Source organism: Fusarium tjaetaba (genome assembly GCF_013396195.1).
Source record: "Fusarium tjaetaba strain NRRL 66243 chromosome Unknown NRRL66243_c0000318, whole genome shotgun sequence".
In the NCBI taxonomy this organism is placed as follows: domain Eukaryota; kingdom Fungi; phylum Ascomycota; class Sordariomycetes; order Hypocreales; family Nectriaceae; genus Fusarium; species Fusarium tjaetaba.
Window position 1 is genome coordinate 1 of NW_023501514.1, and position 21763 is coordinate 21763.

A 21763-nucleotide genomic window follows, 5' to 3' on the forward strand; every position below is an offset into this window, starting at 1 on the left:
GGTGTGGAGGTGAGGGTGTTGGAGGGGGAGGGGTTTGAGGGGCATGTTCAGATGTTGTTGCGGCTTGGCGATGGGGAGTACCCTGCTACGGGGGTGATGAAGGAGTGGTTGGAGAAGCATGTTCGTGTGTAAATAATGTTACGAGGTTGATAGGAATACTACTCTATCCTAGCACCGTCACAGCGAATGTGGCTCAGAAAGGGTTTCCTGATATAATGTGTTATTGCTCATTTATTAAAGCATGAGTATCATGAATCAAGGTAGTATAGGAGCTAAATCAAGTCGAAATAGTCTGCCAGGCCATACATCCCCGTTCTTCTTCTTGTACTCAAAGTCTTGTACTGGACTGAAGCCAGCGCTTTCGTAGTACCTGACCAGTTTGTCTGTACCTCCGGTCCAGCAATCGAGGAAAATGGCTCGTTTCCCGTATTCAGACGCGTAGGTTTTTACATGCTCCAGTAATGCCAGCCCAGCACCTTTGCGCTGAGCTGAAGGTACGCGATGATCAGTGATAAGGAAGTCCAGAAACACAAAGCCAGCACGTTCCTCAGCAGCGGCTATATGAGGCTTTAAAACAGTGACGGAGCGAGTATGGTTTGCAAATTCATCGTCGAGAATCATTGCAGCGCCCACTGAGACGAAAGTTCTACCCGTTTCATGATCTTTCCGGCGGTGAAGGTTTACGGCATCATCGCCAAAATGTGTTTCCTCAATCTCTGCGATAAAGATTCTTCGCCGCTCGCCTTGGCCGATAAGTCGGAAGGTTTCTGACTGCTTGATATCTTCCCGGGTGCCTTGTAAGAAGCCATCTCTCTTTGAGAAAGGAACTGTGCCCCATTGGCCTGTGTTGCCAGTCTCGTTGAGGAATGGTAGGGTAGAGTCGAAAGCTGCCGTGATGAACTCGGCGTCCCTCAGGCCTGACCCCGCATCACGAATCTGGAACATAGGATTGATGAATTGTAGATTCAAACAAAGATTTAAGCAATTCCAATCTCTCAAGGAATGAATGTGTCAAGCTGGTCTTGAGAAAAAAAAATTAGTTATACCTGTTGCGAGATTTACCGTTCTGAAGGATTCAGTATAGGGTGTTTGATAATGTGGCGCAGGCTGTGGCTGTACCCCACGAACTCAAGCCTCACCCAAGACGCGTCGCGCGCGTTCAAGGTTCAATGAAGTGAAGCCAACGTTAACACACTCACAGCCCAAGATGCCACCCCGAAAAAGAAGTGCACCTACCGCCGACGCTTCAGAAGAAGCTGCGCCCAAACGGCGATCCCTTCGGCAAGCGGCCAAAGGCAATCCCGAGCCTGAGGCGCCTCCCCCAGCCAAAGTAAGCCCGCCAAAGAAGGTTACCAAGGCGACGACTGTGAAGAAGCAAGAGAAACCCAAGGCAACAGCAAAGCCAGCAAAAACTGAGAAGCCCGAAGCGCCAAAGGAGAAGAAGACGGCCAAGAAGCAAGAACCTGCTCAGTCTGGCTCTCGTGGCGTCTCTGAGGATCCAGATATCGACTCAATCCCGACTATCAATCCTGATGCCCCGAAGCACGATGGCCAGTGGTACTGGCTGATGAAAGCTGAGCCTGAGACTCGTATCGAGAATGGAGTTGATGTCAAGTTTTCTATTGATGACTTGAAAGCAAAGACAGAACCTGAGGGATGGGATGGTATGTTTTCATATACTTCAAGGGATCTCCCATACTGACTGGATACAGGCATTAGAGCTTACGCTGGTATGAACCCATGATTGGTGGAGGAGATGTGATGAGACTGATGCTTAGTAGCTCGGAATAACATGAGAAACATGAACGCTGGTGATCTCGCCTTCTTCTACGCCAGCAACTGCAAAGAACCCGGCATAGTCGGCATAATGGAAATCGTCAAAGAATTCTCCGAAGACAGCAAGTCCCCTATCACCGTCAACCCAATGTCCATCATCTAACATCACCAGGATCTGCTCGTCGACCAGGCGCACCATACTACGACCCCAAGTCTACGAAAGAGAAACCCATCTGGGACCTGGTCCACGTCGAGTTCAGAAAGAAGTTTGCTGTGCCTATTGGTCTGAAGGAACTACGCGAGCTGGGTAAATCTGGTGGTCCTTTGGAGATGATGCAGTTGCTTAAACAGTCGAGATTGAGTGTGAGTAAAGTTAGTGGTGAGGAGTGGAGGTTTTTGTGTGAGCTTGCGGATGAGAAGGCGAAGGATGCGGGGTTGAAGCATGATGAGGGTGAGAAGTAATGGTGTTTCGGGGAGATAGAAGATAACCCCCGCAAGCGAGTCAGCGTGGCTTAGAATGAAGGATGCTCGTGTTGCGATACTATAGCTAGTAATTACATATGCAAGAAGCTGCACTTGGAAGAGTCGAACAAGCCGTAGATTTGGCGTACGAAAAATCTGGGACTGCCAAGGTCCGATCCCGTATGCACCATAGTGCAAAGAGCGCTTCACATATGCGCGGGCGGCCGCTCTGGGGTCTCTGTCCAGAGCAGCTCGCTTAGCCGCAGTGGGGATTTAGCTCTGTGTTCAGTCACCTCAGCATTGAATTCATTAATAACGACCTGCAAGTCGAAAGCATATCTTGCCCAAAGCGAGACAAGCAGAAAAATACTCGTCTCCACATTCCATCATAACACCAAGAGACATCTGTGTTCATGAAGTGCGGGGAAGCGGTAAGTCAGGATCTCTCCATGGCAAGAATGTGGCTAGCTGAGAAGTCAATGTCTCAGCTCAGAAGCTTACACTACACAGACAGACCATTTCCCTCAAGCAACAACGTCGCGGCAGGAGTGATGAGGCTTGCATAAGCATAAATAGTTCCACAGCCTAAGCCAATCATAGGTACTGCATGGGACGGGCCAAGGCTCTGATAGGAATAGGTTGAGCAATAACATTTGGCACTATCGATATTCGCTTAAGATGCGGCGGTCCCTTCTGCCTTTCAGTACTCTGGAGCAGAATTCAGTTCCTCCCCGTTTCAAGCCACTAAAGCCATTCTTTTGTCCTAAACAATAGTAATACTGATAGAGCGAGAAGGTCTGGGCGTCCATGTCTTCCAAACTTGTGGAATGCTAGAAAACTGCACATCTGCACCCAATATAGGGAAACGCAACCACCTTGACTGCTACTCTCTGGCCTTTTTAGAGCTTATCTTCTTAAACTCAGTCAGCACGAAAATTCAACAACGACCCTAAGCTAGCACAAAATGGTTTGGAAACTCACGTTAAAGGAAGTTTTACCTGTGGACCTGGCCACCAATCCTTTTGGCAATGGCGGTCGCAATGCAGAGCATAGTGCCGCCACGGACCAGATCGAAGCCGACGCAAAAGCCCTTCACTATTGGGAAATTCCGGACGAAAGTCGCATGAAGATTGATGATTTGGATCCGGACTACCAACGATACGTTGCCGTCGAATTTAAAGACAAAGGCTCCACCAAGATCCGGTTCATCAAGGAGAAATGGTGGACTTGGTACCTTTGCGCGAGTAAACAGCTCTCAGTTCGCGATCCCGATGACGATGCGCCAAGTGTCGATATGGGGACAGCTGAGGCCCCTGGAATCTCTGAAGATGAGCTCCCAGAGGCTCTCCAAGAGCATAATATTAAGGCACTTGATCAACTTGGAGCTGCTGCGAATATTCAGATACCGGGCCAGGGGCAGGCAAAGATGATAAACCTTTGCACTTTGCTCCGAAACTGTGTCACTGCAGAACAGGTAAGAAAAAATGCTGTGACAGCGCTGGAGTTGGCTGGGGTGAAAAATTGGGATGAAAGTAAGCGTGGGAATAAGGATCAAAGCCCGGAGGGCCGATTTCGACATTTCACCTTTAAGAAAATCGAGTATGGTGACAAGTTTTTCGGCTACTACTTCATCCTTGATGAGAAATTGGACAAGACAACATTGTCAGTGAAAGAAAAGTACGTCAAGCTGAAGACAGCTGATGTGGTGGCGATTAGTCTCACCACTAAAGATGTCTACTTGCCAGAGTCTTTCATCAGGAATTTGGCTGGAGGCTTCGATCCCACGGTACCAGAGAGGAAGTCTAAAGCTGGCCTTGCCGCCAACATCAAGAAGTACGAAAAGAATCCTCTACCGGGACGAATCGCTGAAGAATTAGAAGCAAAGGGATCGAAGAGAAGGGAGAAAGAGGCAGAAAAGGCAGAGCGGATGTCAGCGCGAAAGCCATTCTGGGCTCGCGATGCCGACGGCAGGCCGTTTCTTGTTGAAGTACGGGACAACAACTCGGTCAGCTGGAGTCCCGAAGCGTGGGCTCGGCGGTTTGAATCGGCAGTGACTCCGTCCCAGGAAGACAAAGGTTGGAACCGTTTTATCAACTCCGAGCTAGATATCTTCATTCTTCCGACAAACGAGAGCTCAGTGATCCGAGAACTTGTCACAGACACGAAGAAAAGACTGAGACTCCCTATCGATGGCGAAAAGATTCTAAAGCCATCAACTTGCAAGCAAAACGTCAAAGTCATTCAACTAAACAACAAAGATCAACTCGAGGAATCAAATGGGGTCACTCAAGTTACGATCCCAGAATTTGGCCCATTAATCAAAGTAAGTCAGGTTAAGCGGGTCTGTCAACAATCTACTGAGACCTTGAATAGGTTGGGCGATCTCCGTTTCATGATTACGAGACATACATAAAAAAGGCCGACTGGGAGACCTATTCTTTCTACAGGCCCTCTCGTCCAATATTTCAGCCGTCAATGCTTTCGGAGGTCGATCAGGTCTTGGCTGACAAGAAGACGGCCTATACGGCTGAGAAAAGATCCAAACTCGAAAGCTTGAGGAAAAGCGCAGAGGCTGGAAAAGACAGGACTAGAAAGCGCCTAGAAGAGTCACTTGGCGAGGGAGACAAGGCGAAACTCCAAACGGGTAGGGTCATAGCTATTGAAGTGACTGCCAGCAAGATCTATGCTGCCGCAACGCGACGTTCCGAAGCACCAGACCAGAAGGAGGTGATGGGAGATAGCGCTACGATGGTACGAAATCTTTTGATGATATTTCCAAGTATGTCGCTGACAATAGGGAGATTGCAGATAAGTTGGGTTGGAAGGCTGACAGCCAGGACCAGAATGACACATGGCCAGTGACTAGCCATGCGTTGGCTGAGGTAGGTGAGAGTGTCTAACGTGGTGAGCAAAGACTAATGTGGCTCTTGTAGTGGTTACATCGATGTGCTTTCTCTTGGGGGGGCTTAGGAGACACAAGAACACCCTTCAAGACTTCTCAGGTTCCAGATAACCTCATTTTCGGTTCTAGTGAGGCCAACTCGTTGATGACTAGGTGAGTCAGCTTCATGTAATAGTGCATTGTCATAGGCGTCTATGATATTGATAACATTTAGATACGAAAAGGCATGGCAGAGCCTTGTTACCAAAGAAAATGCGCGACGTACCGGACAAGAAAAGGGCCAACAGAGAGCCTACCTGGTGTCCCAGATTCTGCCTATCACAGATGCAGACCATGCCAAATATGAGCCTATTTTCGCCAAAAAGACGCAACAGAGCCTACCATCTTACTCCAAAGTGCCTGACTGGTTATGCTACAAGATGAGATATTCCTTGCATGTCTTTAATTACAATGGAATGGGAGAGCGAAGGAATGCCACATTCGAAACAGAGTTCTACCCCTTCCAGCGACCTTTCTTCACCAAGTTTGAGCAAGAGCTTGATATTGTCTTGCTTGAATCAATCTACAATCTTCCAAAGAACGCTGAAGTGGAGGATTCTCAGAGTTCCATCAAGCTTAACACGAACGTTCAGGAACGCCAAGATCATCAAGTCGACAATGCGATCATTGAAGAAACCATATTCCAGCTTACTAAAAGCAGAAAGAGACAAGATATTGATCTCTTTATCATGCCGGCTGATTTTGGAGGTTTGGTATTGATGCCACCAAACAAGACCTACGAGCTTATGGCTTTGAATGAGAAGCCACACAGGTCCAAGGAAAAGGGTAATACAGAAGGAAAGGAGAAGTCAAGACTGTCGCTACTGCAAAAGAAGCGGTTGCGCAAAGGCCAGGAAAATCGAGAAAGACATGGTGGCAATTCTGAAAAGTACGACGACCATGCGACCGAATATGAACAGAGCCAGGGGAATTCAGCACCTGGAGAAAACCCTGAACCCAGAAAGATAATAAAGTCTGAGAAAAAGGTTGGCGCGGTCCAGAAACTCAGTAGAGAGCCAACCTTCAGAACAGTGGAACAGAAGCTCTCGAAGCGTGTCAAAGCTCAGAACGCACCGAAGGGGGCCTCAACATTCACGCTTGAACCTGAGGTCGCCACAGAGTGCATTGGAAATGACAATTACAACACCAATACTTTCCCAACTGAATCAGCCTTTGAGGCGCATGAGCGCATCTGGGCGGATTTAGACGCGCCTGGGAACATCTCTGTGGGCGGCCTATTGTTGGAGAACGCCCAAATAGTGACAACACTACCAGACGCCACTGAAGCTATTCAAGCACCTACGGAGAGCGCTATTGGCGACTTGCAATCATCATCCGCTACAGTAATCTCGTACGTGATGGCTGATACAGGCCTGATACCGTCCTCTGATATCAATAACAGTGACGGATCAGCTCTGGTTACAGGCATGGGGATCGCCACTGCGATGGATGTAGCCTTCGAAGAAGAGAAGAAAGAGCCGATGGATACTCAGACCAGCGCCGCCCCAGTTCCAGGCCAATATGCCGTGATGGGGGACTTTATGCTCTTTGGGGTTATGTCTGTCAAGATCCAAAACCTTCAGTCACTGAATACCCAAGGAGAGGTGTTTCGCGTCAGCCTCACAGATGACATGGCCCTGGGAAAACTCGTTCCATGCCTGAAAAACTCCCCCATGGACGCCATTACGTTAAGCAAGACTACCTTGTCATTCAGAACGCACGATGCCAAGATAGAACAGGCAGGCCTGACCATGAGCACCACTGTTCACTTCTCAGGCGTTCTTCAGCCAGTCTCTGAAGCTCTAAGTTATATCTTTGGCCAAAAAGACTCCAGGGTTGATATGAGCTGCTTGCTGAGCACAAGACGTGATGCTCTCAAAATGCTCCCCCAACCAATTGGTTTCACTCTCCGAGGCGCTTTACCTGATGTTGATGTTGACATTTTCGGCGTGCTAAAGATTACAGATATTGGTATTGATCTCACCGGAATGCGTCAAAATGCAAAGGGTGATTATAGCTTCTCCTATGGATTCTTCGGGTCCGGCGCAATATCTGATGTCTGTGTGCGATGGCACATCACCAAGAGTGGAGAATTCTACCGCATTATGATTTCCACACAGAGCGAGACGTGGAGGAATGTCTTGGGAGTCTCAGGTCTCAACGTAAGTTTCAGTGTCTTGATGCTGTGAATTCATAGAGACTGAATATTGCCCAGCTTCAAAACGTCTTGTTCGAGGCAGATTGGATAGGAAGCAACATATCTTCTGTTACTCTGAAGTTGCAAGCGACATTTGGTATGACCACTGGCCTTGTTCTTCTTCGCGGGGTGTATAGTAAAGGTTAGTACAATGTGTCTCTCGATGACTACAGCGTCTAAACGTGGGCAGAAAACAAGGAGCTTGTCGGTGTCCTTGAGAATTGTTCGCTGGATACCCTCAAGACCATTTACAAAGACCTCACTGGAAGAGCTATCGACATCACCACGGACCACAAAGTAGAATTCTCTAGCCTACTATTCAAGGTGTCGAACCAAGGCATTGTACTACACGGAGCCGTTGAGATCGATGAGCATACGTCAGCAGATGCGACCATCATCATCGGAGCCCAAGGCATTTACATCAGCGGATCCGTCTCAGGCTTCACTGTTGGTGACGTGGAAATCATTGACCCTGCCATTTCCATCACCATCTTAGATGGGTTCAATTTCCAACTCTCGGGCCGCGTCAAGTTCACCGAAGAGCATACCTTCGATGTAAGCGTGTATGTTAACAAGAGCTCCGGCGAGACGATCGAGTACACAGTTTACGGCGCCTATACAGGCGAGTTTCACACCCGAAACGTGCTGAGCGTTTTGAAAGACACATTCTTGGACGTCTCTCTGGAACAAGTTGCAATTTGCTTCAGCAATATGGAAAACCCACAGATCAACATCAAAGAGAACGCTTGTCAATACCCTATCAGACGAGGTTAGTTCCAACTACTAGCTGAAACTTTTGCCATTCTAACTGAGAGTGTCTTGACAGGATTACAACTCTACGCCACGACAACCCATTTAAAGCAGGTCCGAGACGTTCTCGGGCTTAAGGATCAAAAGCCGTTAACCATTTGTGCATACTGGTCGCCAGGTTTGAACAGCCTAACAGGTTCCAGCTTCGGTATTGATATCATTATGGACACGACGGATGTGGTAAGAAATAAGCAATCCAAGTCGAGCTTTAGTTCAATACTGACAGTTGTAGCTCACATATGGCTCTCTGAGATCGGGGCCACTTTCAATGGGAGTTGACGTCGACATGGGAGTCGGCCCCCAACTCCAGATTAGTGGTTCTCTATACATAGATGTTGCAGAGCAACCAGATTCACTAGAGCTCAAACTCCGGCTCAAAGCCGGCGCTATAGGGGCAGAGGGTTCCGCGTAAGGCATCCCACCTGAACACATACGAAGACGGAGAACTAAGGTTTTGCAACAGGGCCATGATTGGCAAATGGAACAACCCTCTCGGAAAATGCAAGCAGCTATCTATCGCTGATCTATATACTGACCTGCGGATTGACTACGCGGTAAGTTTGCTAAGCCTTCATGAGGTATAAATGCTCATCAGCCATATAGAAGTTCTTTGCCACAGGAACCCCGACAAGTATTACCCTCGGGGGGACTTTCGGTCTCCATGACTTCGAGGGCAGGGTGGACTTGCACCTTGGCACAAGCTATGAGCAGCTGATCAGACTCGACATCCAAAACCTGGATGTGGCCAAATTTGTCAAACTCATAGCTAACCTTATCGAAGTGGACATCAGTATCCCCGATTCCAAAGACACTTTCTACATTCGCAAGCTTCTGGTATACGTGTCAACAGGCATCGTTATTAACGGAGTGGAACATCCAAGGGGTATCAAGTTGGACGCAGACATGACTATCTTGGGAAAGCGTGCGACATTATTCGCTGACGTAGTCGAAACGCATGTCAAGTTCAAAGGTACCATCGAGAGTTTCAAGCTCGGCGACTTTGAGATTCGAGGAGCCCGGGCCACACATCCGAGTATTGACCTGGAGATATCCAGGACAGTCCAGAAAATATTCATTGATGGGAAGATCATGTTCCAGAAGGACGTTTGGATTGTGGTCATTGTCGACATCGACGTAAATGAGGGAAAACTGTTCTTCTACTTCGATCTCAAAGTTTCTGACGCATTGAGAGTCACAATCACCGCCAGCTTAGATGGCCCGGCTCCTAACGCAATCCATGGAAAGGCTGAGGGGAACGCCAAGTCGATCGATGAAGTGTTGGGTGGAACACTTGCAGAAAAGGAATTCAACATCACGGGTGAGATGAACCAGAACATGAGGAAATATTTGAAAGAGCTTGCCAACAAGATTCTCGTTGAAAGCGGTGATATAAACCGCCAGGCGCAACTACTGAACAACCTCTCGAATGCGTCTGCAGCTTATGAGAAGGCCAAAGATGCTTTTGAGGCAGAGAAGGCCCGTTTAAGCGAAAGTGTCGAAAGTCAGACAAGAACGATCGACGCTGAATTAGCACTAGTGAGAGGCGAACTTGATGAGGCACAGTCTCAATATGATCAGAACACGGCTGTGGCTGAACAAACGAAGCGTGATCTCCAGTCTAGTCTCAACACGAAGATCAGGGATACTGAAAAGGATGAGACTGCTAAGGACCTGGAGGCGGTTCGAGTGGCAGAGAAAGCGGAGATTGCTCTGAATGAGTGCAGAATGCTTTGGAAAGTGCTTTCTTTTGCTGAGACAACAGCCCGACAAGCCAAGAACAAGAAGGATCTAAGTGAAGGTAAGATCAATGACTTTATATTTGCCTAAAGTATCTGACAATAGCAGAGGATTTAGCAAAGCTCGAACTGAGATGTAATGAACATCAAGCGAGAGAGCCACCGAGAGATGCAATTGCACATGCCCCTTGGGAGTTTGCACAGATAACACTGCAGGATGAATTGCAAGGTATCTATTATTTCCCAATAAGGGGAGTTGAAGAAGAACTAACACATGAACAGCAAAACGCGCCGCATCAACGCAAGCCGCCAACGAATACAAGGCCGCTTTAGTCGCACACGATGTCGCCGCATTCGAAGCTGCATCCGCGAAACTCACCGAGCTTCTGAAGCACCATCAACAGGCCCAAGCAATCCTAAGTGGCCGAGAAGCTGCCAAGGCCGCGGCCATCGCAGAAATCCAACAGGTTGCAGAGGAAAAGCTTCATGAATTACAAAAGATCTCCGAAGCTTCTGCCACAGTGCTGAAAACAAACCTGGATCTCGCCATAGAAAAGGTGGAAACAAACAGGGCCTCCAGCAAGACTGCCAAAGAAAAGATCCTCCAAGACAACGACAGTGGCAACTCGCCACAGTACAGGGATATGTGTGAGAAGTACGACAAGATGGTGATGGCAAGAAATGAGGTGGAATCCTTCACCTTCCTGCTGGGCATCATTGCCGCTGCTAGCCCCGAGATCAACGACGCCCTGAAATACTGCATCAGTGCTTTTGATAACTCAGTGCTCGATATTAAGAGCGTCAAGTTCTTGGGGAAATTTGGCAGGAAAGGCAGCATGGCCAAAGCTCATATTGAAGCAACAGTTGCAGGTGTGGCTCAATCTTTCGATATTGAGTTCGACGTGCGGGACATAGTGGACCTTGTAAAAGAACTATGGAAGGAGATTACAAAGGTCATCACAACTGTCGCCGGCACTATTCAGGAGATCTTCAAGCAAGGCAAAGAAGTCATGGACAAGTTTGTGAAGGAGGCCAAGGACGGAGCTCAAATTGTTGCTGATGAGACCAAGAAGTTTGTAAACAACGCCGACAAGGAACTCGACAGGCTATCCAAGGAGATGGCCGACGACGTATTAAATACTAAGGACTCTGTCGACAAGGCCAGCAAGGGTATAAATCCTGGTATAAATCCTAATTCAATCAACGAAGTAGACCGGGCACATCAGCAATTACGGGATACAAATGAATGGATTGATGATTTTACTTTTGGCATTTTTAAATAGAGTTATTAGTTAAATTAAATGTTTAAGCTTTACTATAAGCTTATTAATAAGTTTACTTTCTTAATAAATTAATACTATTAACTGATTAGCTATATATAGTTTTTCTTTTCTTAATATAAAGTTTTATAATAATTAATAAATTTTATTATAAGCCTTAAGTATTATAAAATAAATAGTTAAAAGTTAATAAGGACTTAGACTTTATATATAGCCTAAGCTATAGTTTTCTATAAAGGTATATACTATTTTTTAAGATAAAGTATAAGAAGAGTTATTAAGTCTTACAGTTATATACTTAACATTTTCAAGCCATGGGATGGTGTAGTATATACTTGCCTCCTATGCATTAAGACCATTTTCCTAACCGCGAAGGCGAGGTCTAGGGTCAGTAGGACTGAAAGGCAAGAAACACTATCCAGTATCCAGGTATCTTTTAAAGCCTGTTAGAAAATAAATAAAGCAGTCCTAGAAATAAATTAAATAGCTAAAATTGAAGCCCAATTTAATACCCCGATATATCTTCACGTAATCAATTTAAAGATAGTATCAATCCTGGTTGCTATAACTATTCTGTAATAACAGCCTTCCTAAGTTGCCGGATTATTATCCTTCAATGCTCGCACCTGACCAATCCGATCGGTCACCTGTCTATCTTGTCCTGTTCCTCGTCTGTTGTAACGGGCTGTCCGACCTAAGGCACGCAAGGATATAATCAGTACGGAAAGCGTCTAACGGGGATATGAAGAGGGAGGCTATTACGGGAAGAGGTTATTTGAACAAGAATGGGCTCACATGAGGTTGGACCCTAGCAGCCACACTCTGATTCATTGTCCAACGGGTTAGCTTGGCCCGGGCTTCAAGAAGTGTAGAATCAGCAGGTTCGGAGTTGCCATTCTCGTCCAAGACCTGTCTCTGATACTTGGCCACCTGGGCAACGCGCTCAGCGTCTTCAAGGGTGGCAGGGCTAGTGAGAACCACACGGTAGGCGTTGTCATCGACCATGACAGCAGCAGAACGAACAAAGCATGTCCCTATGACGGTTTTGTTGATTCCCCTTGAAGCAAACCGATAGCAAAAGAAAAAAGCGTCGAGACGATTGAGTTCACCGAGCTCATCAGAGACAAGTTCACTAGAGGTAGCGGTTAATGCGACTGTGTATACAACGCTCTTCAAGGATCTTGACTTACTAAATCTTTTCCGTCTGGGCTGAACCAGATGCAGATCCAAAAAGCTTGTTCAACAGCGAGCCGGCCAAATTCCCAAGACCCTCCATGACCTTGCCGTCATCAAGCTTCACGATAAGGTCTTTAGCAAATTTGCCAATGTCTGAGCTCTCACCAGTGAAGATGTCAATGGAAGTGCGCCGACTGATAATGTGGCTTATCTTGAGCAACTTGTGGTCGTTGCCATTTCTTTTGTAGTCATGTCAGAAGAAGCAGATGAGTGTTCATGTTTGATGTCATACTCAATGTCGCTGAGGAAGTTCTCAATTTTTTCCTGCGCCCACTGTGAGGCAATTTCAATGGCTTCTTCCATAAGAGCATTACGATCAGCCGTCTCTGTAATATTCGAGGCAACTTGTATTGCAGACATGGCGATCAAATGCGGTGATGATAAAAGGATTTGAGAAGCTTTAGAACTGTTTCTAAATGGGATGCAATAGATGATAGAGAAAGACGGAGAGCATTGTTGTATTAACAACAGGTTATATATAGCGTTCTAAGATTGGCCTAGTTGCTAGTCATGAGGTCCCTGGTCAGCTAGCCACAGACAAAGCTCTAGGCCAGATTTTCCAAGTCAGGCTAATTCCCCACTCAATGTAGTTAGGTTGGACAGGGGTTGCAGATGAAAGTGGCGACCTGAAGCGTCGTCTGGCGACTGGTCTACTCCGCAGCTGGTCTAGATTGTCCCCCGCCTATATCAGAACGAACTATTCGCTTTACGTTCTGTCGGTGGAGATCACTAGTCCCGATAAAATGGTGTCGCTATTTCTACTAAAGACCGAAACAAGGTTATAGAATATAATATACCTATAGCATATAAATTAACAACTCCAGCCACGGTCTACAGGAATAATAGCACCTGTAATGCCCTCAGCTAGATCCGATGCAAGAAATGCGATGGTGTTTGCGACATGCTCTGCACGAAGAGCTGGTTCGGTGCCGGGTGGTACATGTATACCAATGAAGTCCCTGTTTAGTTTAGAACCACGATTTCATCTGATGTGAATGAGAAAACTGACGCTGAAGTTGCATATCCAGCTTTATCGACTCCATCGAACCCGCCCGGCACTGACTGGATAATATTAGTAGCGATTGCTTAAGGATAGTTAGTGAAATATATTCAGTTCTGACGAGGAAAAGCATTTACCACCGGGGCATACGGCATTGCATCTTATGCCCTCATTTCGAAACCTCCAGGCTACGTTCTTTGTCACTCCCGCCTATTGCATGACATTAGAACCCCATGCATGAACTTGGATGGTGTGATCAAGCTTCCTTTTGACTTACTAGTGCGTGTTTGCTTGCAGTATATGCAACGCCAGCTGATGCTCCACTGGTCGATGACTTACTTCCAACGTTGATAACGAACCCTGTCCGCAATTCTTCATGAGAGGTAGAATCTCTCGAGTTAGCAGGGTGGGGCCTTTGAGGTTGATGTTGATACATCGTTCCCAAACGTCGTCAGTCATAGTATCAGCACTGGCGAAGGCATCCATGACACCGGCGATGTTTGCAAGAATGTCTAACTTAGAGCCGTATGTAGCGCGATACACCTCAACCGCCTCTTTGATACTGTCGGCACGTCCCATGTCACATATTTGGAATTGGAAGCCTGGCCGATCGATGCTGCAAGGCGTCCGGTCCAATCCCAAGACTTTGGCCCCGAGGGATAAGAACAGCTCTGTGGTACAAAGGCCCACGCCGCTGCTGCATCCTGTGACGATAGCAACCTGCGACACAGTATCGTTAGACGGCTAGGTTCTGGAACTGAGTATTCTTATACTTGGATTGGAATCTGGTACCTTCCCGGTGAGATCCATGTTACTGGGTGTTATTGCTGCAAGTTGAGCTTTAGAGCTAAGTAGCCTGATTGTGTCGGGAATGCGACTGTAATAGGGTTGACTGCTGCCTTGAAGGTTAAGTTAGGCCACGAACAATAACTGCTATCATTCTGGCCTCTATATACTTATATCTTTTAAGTAAAGACGCTCGGCAAGCCGGGAGGTCTTGTCTTGCCGAAGTCAGGTCAACAACATCGACTCGGGGTCTCGGCCAATACACCATACCCGTTGACTCAAGACAACGGGTAATTCACAAAATCCCCCCCGCTTTCCATCAAGTGACTGTGAGAAAGCTATACTACACCAAGTAGGGAGTAGCGCGCAGCGCTATTCCTGTTAAGTTATACTATTTTAGCATAATTCATAGTGTATACATATAATGGCAGGTCGATGACAGTCAGTAGGCGCGTGATCCTCCCAAATACATTGACTGACGCTTTACAGGTCTTATAATAATCGCAGTTATAGGTTGGGTATTTCATCTTCTGGGAATTATGACTGATAAGACAGAAAAGGAGTTTATGACAATCGGATCTGTTACCGCTGCGATAAGTAGGTATTTAAGCGACAGACCTGACAGCTGAAGCTGATAATAAAAGATGCGCGACTCGGTCTAGGTATATATATTGAAGATATCCATAGTCGAGGTCTTTAAATATTATTAAAGGTGAGATCTTACAGTCATCAATCGACGGGCATCACTAATTCCGGGCATCTTCTCTAGAACGCAAAAGCGGCTGTAATACCATCTTACAACCTGGCAATCGTCTTCACTAAATCCCCAGCATTGATGTTCTATCTCCGATTCACCGTTGAAATGCACTTCATCGGCTGCGCTTACGCCGTAATGTTCATTGTTGTAGCCAACTGTATCTTTCAAACCAATGCAGCTACTGCATACCACTGTCCAGCATATGAAGACGAGAATTACCAGGACATCGTGAATGTATACGCACCGTCAGCCATAATCAACTCTATGAACCATTTGATCTTACTGTTGCTACCGTTTTGGTTACTACACCCTATGAAAGTACCTCTGAATCGCAATATTGGCATTGCGCTTATCCTGATGCTGGCGGTTTGTAAGTATCTCACCGTCCTTTTCACGAATGGAAATAATGACGCTGATCCCTCAAGCGTCATGATTGCCAGTATCATCCGGTTGGTGACAGCAGTAAAGGTCGATGAAGACTTGGACTTTACGTATAGTCAGGGCTACGGTCTACTATGGAGGTACGTTATGCGTAACTCTATCGCATTCTGGAGTCTAATTCTTAAGCAGTATTCTCGAGCCATGAGCTGGTGTTATCTGTGCCTGTCTGTCATGCCTGATGCGACTGGTTACTCGATGGTTTCCAGCCGTTAAAGCGAGGTCGTGGTTCAGTGGATCTGAAGGGCAAACAACGCCTTCCAGTGTTCAGGTATTATTCAAAATTGTCTAGAAGCGCATTTAAGATTTAGAGAAATAAATTAAGCCATTACTTTAATATGCTACGGTTTATCTATATTGAGTCGGTTATTGATTTATTGAAATGGACTTTAGGGCCTGCTTCGATAACTGTAGTTATTTATATAGAATAGATATTATAAGATTAAGTAGTAATAGCACTGAAGAGATACAGTACCCGATTTGAGCTTTCCACTGGATAAAGGACTTATATTAAATTAAGTCTGAGACTATAGCACGAGCTCATGATCGGTAAAAATTTATATATTAAAACCACGGGCCAGAATATATAATTTCCTTCTATCTGAGCTACTTAAGCAGCTTAGGCTTTTGAATTATTCTTCCGCTATGTTAGCGAAAGCTGCTATAGCCTCTTTTAGGAAAGCTTGCTAATAGACTGGATTTTCTATAATTCTCGCCCGCTGTATGATCTTTCGAAATGGTGTAATGGCTTAGCAATAAATTGGGAGACGCTGGTTTGACCAGAAGAGACCTCGGCAACCCTTGAGGAGGAACCAGTGAAGTGGTTGCAGCTTCGACGTTCAGAAGAGGTTTTGAAAGTGGCTTTGCTGCTTCCATTGATATACCCAGAAAAGGGAACGAATCAGGTCTTGGTCGTAGGATACCCTGATCCGGCTGTTCTTCTGCTATATGCTTTTCGACAGAAAGACCATCGCGGGCGGCCGAGAGGGTTATATTCAGATCACCCCTACCATAAAGGTAGCGCAGCATGGTATCATACCCAGTCTTGTGCCCAAATTGAGATGCGGGTTGGAGCGACTCGCCCGTTGTATCTACGGCTAGTGGTAGCTGTCTTGAAAGTAGATTTGTGGCTGGAAGAGACTTTCTATCCCGTGGCATAATCTTTCCAACAGGTCGGTCGGAATATTGCTGCAAATTGTCGCTTTGAGCTATACTACTATACCTCAACCTTTTCGCTGCTGGCGCGATATTTCCCCTAGATTGTTTCGCTAGGAGGCGATCTAAGGAAATATATGCGACGTGAAAGGGGTCTGCCACTGCGCGGCGCCGAGACCAAGGGCGGCCTAAAGCTATTAGAGGGTTTTAATAAATTCAATCTTATCAAATATACCTCTATCTGGCGGAGTTCTGATAGACTGCTCCGTAGGAGATTTGGAGCCAAGGAAAGCATCCTGTATGGAGCGACCCGGATTGAAGCATGGGTGCATCAAGCTCATGTTGAAGGTCAGGCTTAGCGGGCGTTTCGGTGCTGAGGTCGCTAGCACGGGCTGCGTGTGGGCTTTGGAGCTGCGCAGTACACGTTGCGGGGTGGTGGGAGGTTCCAACTAGAGTTCAAGGGCCACGCCTTTGTTCATCGAGTTGCTTTGTGTCGCTTCAAATGGTTCTATATCTCATGCGCTTCCATGCGAAGCCATGGACCTCCAATGCCTCTGCTTCGAGGGCCGAATCAAGACTCCACTGATAAGTACTGGCAGGAAGCGAGGGGGCTAGTGTATTTGTTGATGTTGCGATGTTTTTTGTAGGGCTAAAATGTTAGTGTAGTATCAGGATCGGAGCTTGGCGAGCAGTCAGATTTGGTAAGGCTGTCGATCTGTTAGGCACGTGATGTCAACCAGGAATTCAACAGATTTAATTAAAAATGCCCTATTTTCACAGCATGATGTTCCATTCTAAAAGTCTCCTGAAAATTATATGATAAGTCTAATCAATCTTCTCTACAATTTCTTATAATGCAAGCCGCAAGCGTCACAAATTGTGAACGCTCCATCGCGTCCACCTCGCCATTCCCCGCTGTCTATTCGATTGCATCCAGGGCATTGGCGGTTCAAGCTAGCTGGGGGTGTATGGGCACTCTTATCGAATAGAGATGTGTCTCGGTCCTGACGACGCAAGTACTTCTGTAATTCATATGGTTGTGCTCGACGGCTGCGCCCTTGACCCCACTTGAACTCGACCTCATCGCCTCTGTGCTTTCCCTGGCCGGTATTATTTATGACGGTTTCTGGGGGAGAGACTAATGCATCTTGTGGCATTTGTGAATCGATTGGTTTCCAGTTCTTCAAGAAATCCAAGGCGTCTTTAGATTCCTTTTGTATACCGGACCCTTCATTTTGAGCTACCGCATTATCACCGTTTGCCAAACTTGGCAACAAATATGGCGAACGCTGTAACAATTTGCTGCCATTTAGGAGTATAGAAGGCTTGTCTGTCCGTCGTCTTTTCCCAAAGCTGGCAAGGAGGCTATCCTCATGAGCCTCCTGCCCGGAAGTATGATCTTGTGAGATTGTGTAGTGGGTGTTCCGAAGTCCGCAATCTGCTAGTTTGTATGTACTGCGGTGAGAGGCGAGGGGTTCGTCAGGTCTATGTAGATGGAAGCCATTCTCAACTTCTAGTAGCCCTATTGGCCTCAGACCGGGTGTTGACGCAGAGTATGAGTCCAGGGAGACTTTTCGTGGTGCATATTCAGATGCTGGCTCTGGCGCATAGGCTTCAACTTGCATATTCTCGCCTTCAGCTCTGACCTCAGCGAGCCGGGCTGCAGGCATCATCTTCTTCCAGCCAAGGTCTATATCATCCACTTTGGCATGGTCAAGTTCCTTAAACGTATCCCAGCTAATGCCTGTCTTGTCGTCTGTCTTAGTCTTGGTGGCCTTCCCCTTCTTAAGAATTCCCCCAGTGTCCTGTCTAGTACCGATACGGCGGCCTGCGGATAAAAGATGACGTTTGATCGTGATTGGTGAGCCTGCCGGGGTTTTTGCGCCGGACCTGGTGATCACCTGCCCCAGCATTTGCTGGTTGTTCGACATCCCTAACTCAGATTTTTAAGGCTCTGTTATTTGGACCAGGGCGAAGTCTTGGCGGAGGATAGCGGCGACACTGTCTGGTGATGCTGAAAGAGTGTCGTGTTCTAATCGTTGTCATCTGACCCCAAAGACAGGATGGCGCTTACCCTTAACTAACCATTGGCCAAAGGGCTAGCCAGAATGTAAAAATGGGACGTCCAATCATAATCAGAACAACAGAAGAAAGTGAGGCTCATTGTTTTGTCGGTTACCAAGTCAATATCTTCTTCCGTTCACTATCAATATACATAACGAAGCGATGCGGACGTTCTGTTACTGTTTAATTTAATAGTAGCTCACCTAATTGACGAGACTCTAATTCAGTGACCATCTTTGAGTTTTCTGTACTTGCAAAGGCAAAATGGAGATACGTGCAGAGCTATCGTTCCTTCTGGTCTCTCTTGATCTACGCCTCTTCATTCCAAGTTACCTCTTGAAGTAGATCAACTTCCAACTTAACTAAGGGAATTTCAGCGTATTTTTAGACTGCCTCATTCAACTTAAGCATTACCCCAGTCTTTCTTTTGCATGTTGAAGCCATATAGAGATGTTGGGAGGCACATGTAAAATCCATCTCCCAAGTCGGGCAACGGTTCGTCCTGGGCCATTATCTCAGGCCCGAGGTCGTCCCGATAGCGAACAGGTGCTTGTTGACCGGTTGACGGAGGGTGCATCTGTCTGAAAGTTGCTCTGTCGATCATGAATTGAGAACCAGAATTCTATGAGCATGTCAGTAATCATCCTCCAGGATAGCAAGTAGCAACTGACTGCACCATAGAGATGGTCTTCAGGAGTACCACGAACGCAAACGTATTTTCGATGGCGGCATTCCCAAAACATTTGGCCACGTTGTCTTAGATTGCGAACAGTGCCGTTATCGACGTACTTCATTGGGAAGACCATCAAGGTGTTGATAGGGAACTCCTCGGTCAATGAGGGTAGAGCTGAGACATCAAGAGTCGAATAGAGTCGCTGGAAGTTGCCATCAAAATCCCAGTAGCTTACTTGGATTAATGCCTGGAAATTCCCTTTGGCTGGTGGACTGCCAATTATAGCAAGCCAACTGGTTGCAGTATATGCTTGCCACTGAGCCACAGACTGACCCTTAAGCTTTGAGATGATGATTTGCCCAGGGGCCTGTGCCATGTAAGACTTGCGAAGCTTGCATGGGGGTTAAGTAACTAGTACTTACAAAAAGGTACGATAGATACTTAGCTGTAATCTTACCTACCCGGATTAGGGAATCAACTTTGGCCCATTCGTCACCAAGATAAAGCTTCAGATACTGCTGAAACGCTTCCACCTGGTTCTTGGACTCCTGGCCGAGGTGGGACTTTGCCCTTTCGATTTTGCTGCGATGCTGAAACCACCAGAGATATGGATGCCGTGTTTCCTGTACACGGCCATTTGCGTCCTCCAAGTCGAATGTGTCTCGAGAAAGGTTGGTGGACGCGTCCTCGGTGACAGCTACAACGAGCTGGCCCCAAGCAACTCTCAATTCGTGCGAGACAATATCAATATTCTCCCTGACAAGGAGTTCAAATTGACTAGGATCTGGGACTGGGGGCGCCCTGCCACAGCATTCACAATCACGGTAAGCAATACAAACAATGTCCTTGTTCCGCTCAAGATACAATTCCAGATTATCGACCAATCGGCTGCAACGCAGATGAGCTCGATAAGGACCATTTTCGACAAGCCAAGGTTCATCTAGGTAGAGACCATGCTCACCAGAGTCTTGACAAGTGATTCGATTGATGATTTGAACTCTAGGCGGCCCTTGAGTAGAAAAGGCCAATCGCTTGAGAGACTCAGATTCTCTCAATAGTTTATCTTTGATCTCAAGCTCCTCGATTATCTCGTCGTCAGTGCAAGTACTGGGCAGGCTGAGGAAGCTGCAGATCTTCCGTCGCCAGTCGATCATCATAGGGGCTCGGTGACGGGATTGAGATAAGGGCTGTTGGCTATCTAGGTGGTTGTGGTTTTTAGTTGAGACCACAATCAAAAGGTCGACAGATTCACTCACCGGAACCATCTTCACTGTCTTCCCCATTTGGCGACGACGATTGCGAAACGCCGTCCTCGGCTCTGACGACTGTCCCCGAGAGACTGTCCATAGCTGGGCAAATAAGATGCAAAATCGCGGCCACCGGGGAATATGTCAGTAGAAGGTAACGCGAGAGAAGTATTTATTGAGTAGCGGTTAATGGTGAAGGACGAAGATAGATCGAAAAATAGAGATTCACGCTGTCCTTTCAGCCGCAGTGTCTGCCTAATATGCACATTTGCGTCATGTGTGCAGCAATGATAACCAATAGCAAGGTACATGTAAGCGCCAGCCTCGTTTCGAAAAAAGACATCATGCCACGACTGCGACATCGTATTTTCTCCATTTGTTTGCCCTGTGAACTAAGAGGTGAATTCGAATTTCCAAGGAGACTCTATATCTCTTGAGGATGGATCTTCGCGAGGTGTTAAACCAGCAATCGTTGAGCGTTGTCCATTTCGCCGGCCATGGCAGCGCCCAGAACCACGCTTGCATATACTGTCGACGATCTCAAATGGCTTGTGATCTCGAAAGACCGTGCACCAGATGCATCAAACGGAATATCGGACATCTATGCCACGACGAGCCAAGCGACAATGATTCCAATAACAGAAAGACTATCCAGACTGCCCAGACTCCGCAAACCAACACTATGGGTATAGTGAACTCTAAGTTAGAGAGCTGTCACTACACAATATCGCAAGATCACACTGGAGCGGCAGAGGATCAGAAATACAAGATATTGGCCGACTTTGGGAGAAAGCATATCAAGGCTTGGACCAACTTATCACTTGCAAATATGAACGGTCTAACTGCCGATCCTGATTCTTCTGCCGAAGGCCTCGATTCCCTTAGTGGCCCAAACACCCAGACATTCACGGGTGAATCGTCAAAGTGAGTGTCTATTATTCTAAGCCATCCTATCTTGGTGCCAACCTTCGCTATAGCTATCTTATCACATCAGAGGAGTTCTACGATGTTTTAAGTAAGAATAGGTGGTCTCCCATTGCAGCCACAACGCAATCAGAGTCATTCTCGCCTTGGAGACCTCCTCAAGCACCGCCAACCTTCAGGTCTTCTTTATTGCCATTGAAGGACAACAAAGACCCGGCATTCTACCGATGAGAGATCAGCTTCAAAGCCGAGATCCGATAAATTGAGCCAAAGGCTTGGGC

General features: G+C 46.8%; 7 protein-coding genes across 7 annotated transcripts; 3 read left to right on the forward strand and 4 right to left on the reverse strand.

Annotated features, from left to right (window-relative positions):
• Positions 1–255: 255 nt before the first annotated feature.
• FTJAE_12118 (acyl n-acyltransferase) lies at positions 256–945 on the reverse strand (the record flags this gene model as incomplete). Its single annotated transcript, XM_037345133.1, has 1 exon — positions 256–945. One exon carries the CDS (start codon positions 943–945, stop codon positions 256–258), a length of 690 nt encoding a protein of 229 aa, XP_037200824.1.
• A 262-nt stretch (positions 946–1207) lies between these two features.
• Positions 1208–2238, forward strand: FTJAE_12119 (Thymocyte nuclear 1; the record flags this gene model as incomplete). Its single annotated transcript, XM_037345134.1, has 4 exons — positions 1208–1664; positions 1713–1730; positions 1782–1915; positions 1990–2238. 4 exons carry the CDS (start codon positions 1208–1210, stop codon positions 2236–2238), a joined length of 858 nt encoding a protein of 285 aa, XP_037200825.1.
• Positions 2239–3202: 964 nt separating this feature from the next.
• On the forward strand, positions 3203–11205 carry FTJAE_12120 (uncharacterized protein; the record flags this gene model as incomplete). Its single annotated transcript, XM_037345136.1, has 12 exons — positions 3203–4561; positions 4612–4989; positions 5232–5293; positions 5355–7341; positions 7395–7518; positions 7567–8145; positions 8203–8366; positions 8419–8594; positions 8650–8740; positions 8790–9984; positions 10032–10151; positions 10205–11205. 12 exons carry the CDS (start codon positions 3203–3205, stop codon positions 11203–11205), a joined length of 7236 nt encoding a protein of 2411 aa, XP_037200826.1.
• A 640-nt stretch (positions 11206–11845) lies between these two features.
• FTJAE_12121 (uncharacterized protein) lies at positions 11846–12798 on the reverse strand (the record flags this gene model as incomplete). Its single annotated transcript, XM_037345137.1, has 4 exons — positions 11846–11896; positions 11998–12334; positions 12393–12617; positions 12671–12798. 4 exons carry the CDS (start codon positions 12796–12798, stop codon positions 11846–11848), a joined length of 741 nt encoding a protein of 246 aa, XP_037200827.1.
• A 451-nt stretch (positions 12799–13249) lies between these two features.
• FTJAE_12122 (NAD(P)-binding protein) lies at positions 13250–14017 on the reverse strand (the record flags this gene model as incomplete). The annotated part of the gene is made up of 3 exons (XM_037345138.1): positions 13250–13397; positions 13448–13500; positions 13778–14017. 3 exons carry the CDS (start codon positions 14015–14017, stop codon positions 13250–13252), a joined length of 441 nt encoding a protein of 146 aa, XP_037200828.1.
• A 3396-nt stretch (positions 14018–17413) lies between these two features.
• On the reverse strand, positions 17414–20658 carry FTJAE_12123 (aaa family atpase; the record flags this gene model as incomplete). The annotated part of the gene is made up of 7 exons (XM_037345139.1): positions 17414–18507; positions 18649–18673; positions 18972–19000; positions 19053–19260; positions 19310–19702; positions 19773–20509; positions 20568–20658. 7 exons carry the CDS (start codon positions 20656–20658, stop codon positions 17414–17416), a joined length of 2577 nt encoding a protein of 858 aa, XP_037200829.1.
• A 339-nt stretch (positions 20659–20997) lies between these two features.
• Positions 20998–21713, forward strand: FTJAE_12124 (uncharacterized protein; the record flags this gene model as incomplete). Its single annotated transcript, XM_037345140.1, has 3 exons — positions 20998–21244; positions 21293–21482; positions 21536–21713. 3 exons carry the CDS (start codon positions 20998–21000, stop codon positions 21711–21713), a joined length of 615 nt encoding a protein of 204 aa, XP_037200830.1.
• Positions 21714–21763: the final 50 nt, after the last annotated feature.